This window comes from Xyrauchen texanus, chromosome 16 (assembly GCF_025860055.1).
Source record: "Xyrauchen texanus isolate HMW12.3.18 chromosome 16, RBS_HiC_50CHRs, whole genome shotgun sequence".
Lineage (NCBI taxonomy): Eukaryota > Metazoa > Chordata > Actinopteri > Cypriniformes > Catostomidae > Xyrauchen > Xyrauchen texanus.
The window spans coordinates 12,511,710-12,519,482 of record NC_068291.1 but is presented as its reverse complement, the minus strand read 5'-3'; the positions used below and the strand labels follow the sequence as shown (position 1 = coordinate 12,519,482).

The following is a 7,773-nucleotide window of genomic DNA, read 5'->3' as shown; positions in this document are numbered from 1 at the left end:
GAAACAAAACAACCGTTCGCTTAGTTAAAAATGGCGGCAAACATTATGACGTAAAAGTCCTAATGTTAAAAATATAAACAGACACAAGAACAATTGTGCAGATTTATTAACAGTTTATGATATAAAATAAAAAGTCAGAATTACTTTTTTAATAAAGGTATAAAAACAAATTTCAAGTAACATAAGCTACAACAGCAAACAAATTCCATAACTGTAGTATACACATGAATGCTAACTAAAAAAGTTCAGAAAGGAATAAGAAAGGAGAGAGAGAGAGAGAATCATTTTCTCTGGCATTATTCCTCCATGAGATAAAAGTCTACGCCATAATTTCCAACCCCCTCATAAACATTCTTGATTGAACAGTAACCACAGGGATAAATACATTAAATAAACTGTGTAAAAAATATTTCTGTACACAGTCAGTAATACTTAGATAATGCATTTTAAGATCCCATCAAATATTAAGAATAGTAGATTAAAACACATATTTTGTCCCCTGAGACATCAATACATATATATAAATATATACATATATATAAAACGGCCAGCGCATGTCATTTGACCATCACATGTATGCAAATATTAAAGGGAAATTTCACCCACAAATTGAAACTGTCATAACTTAGCCAGCCTCATGCCGTTCCAAACACATATTACGTTCTTCTGTAGAACACAAACAGAGACGTTAGGCAGAATTAACAAATTAGGAAAAAAGATGCAATGAAAATGAACAGTGACGGAGCTGGTCAGTCCCTACATTCTGCCTAACATCGTTTGATTTCCACTGAAGATAGAAAGTCAAATAGGTTCATAAAATTTTGGGGCGAATTATACTTTTGTTTGTTTCATTATTAGAAATGAACACAGCACCATAGACTTGGGGATAAAAATAATCAAAATACAAATTCAAAGATCTTCTGTAAGAGATCCATCAGCAGGGACGTTGCTAATAGCTATTAGTGGTATAAGCAGCCGCTTAGGGCCACCGAGCCAATAGGGCCCCCGTTAATAAGGTCTTTTTTTATTATTATTTAATTTTATGGTTATTTATAGTTATTTATTATTAATTTGTCTTGTTATTTATTGGTAATTTATTGCAAATTTTGTGTTAGCAATAAATTCACTTAGGGACCCCCACTTGCTCAGAAACAGCCCTGTCCATCAGAATGATAAAATAATAATATGTTTACATGTTTCCAATCAATGAAATTATTGCATACAATTTGTATAGGTTAAAACAGCATTTATCATATTAATAAAAATATATTACATTCACACTGACAGCAAAAGTTTAAAAAGCTAGAACAGAATTCTCTAACCTTCAGAAAATTGCTACATTTTGTGCTCTGCAATTATTGATCGTTCTAAAATGGTTAAGTTAAAATAACCGATGGCCCACATCTTCAAAATCCTTATTAATTTCAGCTCTCATCCTAACCGGTTTCAACCCACCCTAGTCATCATTTCCACAAACTGAATCTCACTGAGAATGGGTGTTAATCAACCAGCTTAGTTAATATTTCAGTGTCACAACCACTTAAATACACTTTGCCCTTGTAGTGCCGTTACCTGCAGAAAATGTGCCTCAACATCCCCTCTGCACAATACTATCAGTAGGTACATCATAATGTCAAGTTAAAATCTATTATCCAGTTAAATATAACATCAGTACATTATTATGAGATTGTTCCTGTAATAAGGGCTCTGTAAGTCGCTTTGGATAAAAGCGTCTGCCAAATACATAAATGTAAAAATTATGAAAGTGTAATACTCCAAATTAGTTTTGCAGAACTCTGAGTGTGTTTAATATTTGCAATTAAAAACTCCATTTGAAATGTTCAGTGTTGTTGTTTTATGATGTAGAGTAAGAATTAGCCAATTTGGCTCATTTCTCTCATTTTTGCACTTAAGTGTCTTTTACGAATTTTAATCATCCACTTAATGCTGAGTTTGGCAAAGTCTGCTGCTTTAAATAGAGCCATGAATACGCCACACAAAATGGCTATGGTGTTCCATGCGTTTGCAGTGACTATCTGTTAGGAAAAAATAAGGTGCATTTAATTAGATATGCTGAGTGTATCTGGACAACCAGGTCAACAGTGATCTTGTTTCTCATAAAAAAAGAGACTCTCTATATAAGCCAATAAAACATTTGAGACAAAAATGTAATGAATGAAAATGTATTGCTTTTTGAATGTGTCCACTTACATCTTTGACCTGCTGTATGAATGGATCTCGCCATTGGAACACAACAAAGAAAAGTTCATTGGCTTGCTCCAGTGGGGGCCTCTTGTCGATGTACTTCACAACACTGGACTGAAATAAACTTTGATAATTATCAAGGCTATAACCAAATATTTAAATACTGAGAGGGACCAAATATAATATTTTAAGAATCAGCCATTGAAATCCCAATATTGTTTGACCACTATTCTGAATATTGGGGGGAACATACCCCTCTAGGTGGCTATAGCCCCTGTTGATTATATTACCATGTGAAATGTGACAAAAACTGGCAAATTGTATAGAAAATGCATTACCTCTTGCCTAAATTCCACCGATTCATTCCCTCTCCCTGTTGTCTTGACCAAAGACATTTTAACCCAGGTTCGAAACCCTCCAGAGAAGGTCCACATTGAGTAGTTCCTTTCACAGTCCATCATAAAAGCAGCCTTATCTGGGCTGGTAGAAAAATTATGTATTTTATACAGATTGTGTTTTTAACCATTAAGAGACAGACTTATGAATACATTTACCTTTCAAGCATATCACTGAATTTGGCAAAAATCATGTAACTGATTGCGCTGAAATCCTCTTCCGTTTCATTCCGGCTGAATTGCAGGAATATAAGTTCTCGTTTCCTCACATCAGTCGGACCTCTGACCACCATTGCTCGCTTCTGCCACAAATATATTAAATTGATTATTAATAGTACCACTAGGTAAAAAAATTGCTTGAGGGGAATATCTAAAACTTACTTGCGTTTGGTTTGAATATGGCCCATAATAAATGACCTCCTCAATTATACAGTTTCCCTTCTCTAATTTGCCTGATGCAACAGGAGGTGGAATGTAGTCATGATATTGATGCATGCAACTTAATAACTGTGCCTTCCCTGGATACAGCACAATTCCTGCTCATAAAAGAACAATATTATATGATTTTCATGCACATGCCTCTACACTCCAATAATAAATCAATTAAAGGGGTCATGATGAGAAACCAAATTTGCCTTGATCTTTTGGTATATAAGAGGTCTTTGTATCATTAAAACGTCCTGCAAGTTTAATATTTTAAGACGTCCTCCCCATTCTAAACGAATCATTTATTTAATCAAGCTCAAAATACAGCTCGTTCTGGATTCATGGTTAGAAGTGACGTGACGGTTAGAAGTGACGTACCAGCGTTTGCATATGACCGCCTCCAGCACAAGATAACTACGCTTTAAGCGCAAGACAACTACGCTCATTTCAGTATCGCCGTCGCCTCACAAGTGTTCAGTCGATGGACAGCGAGCTCTGACAGAGACTACTTGTGCACAGGAAAATTACGATGCCACACAGATGTGCTGTTCCTGGCTGTGGTCAAACAAAACCTCTGAATAAGCTGCCGAAAGATCCAGACGTCAGGGAAAAATGGATGCAGTTTATTTTTTGCGGACGTCCCAGTCACGGCAGTGTTAACTTAAGCGTTTGTTCTGTACATTTTAAGGATGACTGTTTTGAGAACAAATCTCAATATGATGCTGGCTTTGCCAGAAAGCGGTTGCTCAAAGATAAGTCCCTGCCGACTATTCTGGGAACAACGACGACGCAAACTGTAAGTAATCTATTTTAAACTTTAAACTACTTTTTAAAGCGCAATTTCATTCATTATGAATAATCACAGTGTTTTTACTTCGTTTACTTGCATATTGTTCTGGCTGGGGGCGTCAATAATTGATACATAGGCACTGGCGTTAGCCAATCATAACAGTGGGCGTTAACACTGAAGTCTTAAATGGAAAACGCCCCAAAACAGACTGTTTGAATCAGAGGATGAGAAACAGGGTGGGAAAAGGTCATAAATCACTAGATTTTAAAAGTTTTTCTTAAAAAAAAATATATTAATACTATAATTGCACCTAAGTGAACATAATAATACAATAAAAAAACCCATGTCATGACCCCTTTAAAGGGATAGTTCACTGAACAACTGACATACCCTTACATTGTTTCGAATGCATTTGACTTTCAGTGGACCACAAAAGATGTTAGGCAGAATGAAAGTTTCCATCGGCATTCACTTTAATTTTATGTAAAAATGAAAATAAACAAATGGGGAATTATGATGTCTGTGGCTAAAGGTCACAATATACTTCCGGAGAAGTTCTTCTTCATTCTTTGTTTAGAGGTAAAATGAAGTCTGAAACAGCCGAGCAACAGTATACTGTTTGCGAACATTCAGAAACCTGACACACCTCTGTGGGAGGCATTAAGATCAGAATTTAAATAGGAGGATGCTACATGTAAAATCTTAACTAATGTGACATTAAAATGTGTTATTGATGACTTTGTGTTTTATTTTGAGAGAAGAATTCACATGAGCTTAATAAAAGAAGTTGTTTTAACCACTCGATGATGATTTAAAGTAATATGTAGTACAAAATTCACAATATGTCGTTTACATTCTGAATTCATGGAGCTATTGAGCTAATATGCTATACATGGCCATAATACATGGCAAATTACACTCTATTATTGCTATTGTAATTTATGATGACACTGTTACTACTGAAAAGATGGATGTATTGAATAATGGGCAGAATACAGACCAGAGAATGTTGATAAAAAAAAGGCATATCTTACTTTTGGCAGATGTGTGAATGGCTTTTGTTGCAAATGGCACATAAGTGAAAGGGCACTTAAAGAGTATTTGATTAGATTTAATTCCTTATGTAGACTCATTAAACATATCAAAAACAAAAATCGCATGACATGGCCTTGGAAAATGTCTCTACGTGAACATAGGTCAATTTGCACCAGGTTGCTAATAACTCTGCACGCCAGTGTGTTCATGTCGACTGATCTTGATAGACAGAAAAACGTAAAGAAAGTGGGTGGAGCTTAGGGTCACACCTTCTGTTGACCAATTGCAGTAAGAAGGTGTTTAGCAGCCGGTTAGAAGTTTTCCTAAAAGTTCACCCAGAAGAGCTGATACGAATCACCGAAACAAACTTTTGACATAAAGAGTTTAAAATGGGTACTGCAATCCAAATTAAAAATATTGGAGAGAGTTGTCTCCGCCGCCTCCTCCTTCCCAGACTTGAAGCTCATGAGGGTTGACAGGTTGAGGACACGCAACAGGAACAAGCAAACTGACAATGACAAGCAATGAGTCTTACACTACAAGTTGATCAGTTAATGTATACGTTTACAATGTTTTTATTGTTAGCAAATTATAAACCAGCTCATGTGGATTTTTTATAACTCTGTCAATGTTAGCTAGATGTATTGCTGGCTTCCATGGTTGCAGTGTGCTGTGTTTGCCCACTAACTTGTTTCAAATTTGGCAACCCGGTGTGTCAAAATACTATTGGGAAATGGGCTGTGGGCGGGATCACAAAGGCCAAAACACAAACAGAAATTCCAGCCAGGAACGGACATTTCGAAGTAGAATATACTGGCTGTAGCACTGTTTTCGGAGAAGCCAGTATTTCAACTTAGCATGTTTCCTAAATCATTGATAATATATTATGATAATTGTATGCTTTAGTACATATTGCACCTTTAAAGCTGTCAGTTTGCCTCCTTTTGTGTTCCACACAAGGTTAATAATGAACTATCCCTTTAAATCTGACAGATACTGTAAAACAAAATAATTAAAAAAAATCGGTGTACAGGAAGCTTACCTGGTGGAGCAAACTCCTCAACCTCTTTGTATGAAACAGACATCACTGGATGGTTGAGCTTCTCCATGAAGTCAGATATGGTTTGGTAGGCCAAGAATGCAGCCACCGTAGAGAGCAGCAAGTAAACAAGGACAAGGATGGCCGTGAAAACATTCTTAAGGCAAGCCTTGTTGAAAGCAATGGACATTAGATTGTTGTCCACGATGTCCTCATCTGCAATACAGTGAATGTTTGTTTTAAAGCAATGTCTACAATAAAAACAAAAGACATACAGATATAAACACATAAAATTAAAGTCCAGACCTGGTAAAGGATCACAACTGGATTCATCCTGCTCCACTTCAGAGATGTCATTATTCTGGCAAGATCCAAGTGGTCCATCACTGTCTTCACCATTAAACTACAACGCAACAAGAGACCTTTTTCCTCATATGCAGTTTCTCAGTGGACAGACATATACAGTTTCTTTAAATGTTTTATTTAATGGTTGATTACTGAAATGTCTAATGCTGCCATACATGTCATAAGTGAAATAAGTGTACACAAACTACATATGTAGCAGACTGTAACAGACATTTGGGGTTACTCAGATTGCCAAACTGGGAGAACCCTTTGAAGATCCTCTTTCAAGAAGAGCATTCACGATGTAACAATCATTATAAAATCCGGCAAGAACTTCAGACTGACATTGGTTTCCCTCAGTCACTCAAATTCGAATTTCCTTGTGTCCATTGTAGGATATTTGAATCACCTTCTAAAGTGTGTCCAGGGGCTTTTCAAAGGGTTCCTCCAGTTGTATGCTGCTCAAAGAACATCAAAAGCATTTCCCTTATAATAGGATTACGTTAGGAACCACTGAGAGTCCTTAGAAATCTTTCCAGCAAAAACTAAAAGTGAACTGAAAAGGTGCCTGGGGGATCTCCACAGGGCTCTTCTCATTTTTACAGTGACATTTTCTTTTATTCAAATTGTATTCTTAAAACAAAGAATGAACTAATCCTCTGCATTGATCAAATTTAGCAGAAGTAATATCTGAAGGTTAAACAACAATACATATGTTGTCTCAGCGCAATAAGCCTAACAGCGGCCCGCTGCTATCACATGACTGCAATTGTACATCTGCACACACACACAGTTCATGTGAACACAACCGTTCGATCAGAACACCGATAAGCGCGCGCTGCATAAGAAACTATGAATGAGCTCGAGATGGATCAAACCACATTTCACACAGTAGTTTCATTACCTCCTGATAGGATCGTGATGTTTCTCTCCTTAGCATTTTGCTTGGCCTCTGAAAATGTTGGGCATTTAAAGTCTAGCAGGAGCGGAATCCAGACGGTTAGACTCGTATCTTAACGGATAGCCTCCAGAAGCTCTCGTGAGGCACACTGCCAATGGCCAAAAACATGCCAAGCGTGACATCACTGTTACATTTGGGATGGGCTTGGGATACTTTCTCTTTGAACGTTTACTTAACAGTAAACGCAAAATCTTCCATGATTTTTTTTATTGCAATTTTGTAACACACTTTGTTTTCCTTAACAGTTGTCTTATATGATTAACACTGCCATGCGTTTAAAAATAGCAGTTCATCAGTAGTGATGAGACTGTAAAGTATAGCTGTACATGAGGACTTCGTCTTGTAAAATAACAACAACAAAAAAACTAAGCGCTGGTGGTTTAAGGATGGGTAAAGCTTTTAAATGCCAAGTAACTTGAGCAGTGGCGGACGTCACTTCCGGTCCACCTCACGTGAATTCGAAAACAGAAACTTCAAGGCAAGTGGAAGTTTAGAAATATCCCGAAGCAGAAGTTGTGGGCAAACTGCAAATCATACATGGTTACAGCCCCAAAAAAACCAACGCTACATTTACTAA

The 7,773-nt window shown here is 36.8% G+C and overlaps 1 protein-coding gene across 2 annotated transcripts; it reads right to left on the bottom strand.

The window, feature by feature from the left end:
• Positions 1 to 101: 101 nt before the first annotated feature.
• Positions 102 to 7,283, bottom strand: pacc1 (proton activated chloride channel 1). 2 transcript variants are annotated; one of them, XM_052145667.1, is made up of 8 exons: positions 7,140 to 7,283; positions 6,197 to 6,293; positions 5,894 to 6,106; positions 2,982 to 3,136; positions 2,760 to 2,902; positions 2,544 to 2,685; positions 2,212 to 2,319; positions 102 to 2,036 (listed from the first exon to the last, which is right to left on the bottom strand). In XM_052145667.1, exons 1-8 carry the CDS (start codon positions 7,173 to 7,175, stop codon positions 1,875 to 1,877), a joined length of 1,056 nt encoding a protein of 351 aa, XP_052001627.1. In that variant the 5' UTR covers positions 7,176 to 7,283; the 3' UTR covers positions 102 to 1,874. The 2 variants fall into 2 exon arrangements, 1 of the variants encoding a protein (XP_052001627.1); XR_007972228.1 differs by having other exon boundaries at positions 1,888 to 2,036; positions 2,212 to 2,329.
• Between the last annotated feature and the right edge of the window lie 490 nt (positions 7,284 to 7,773).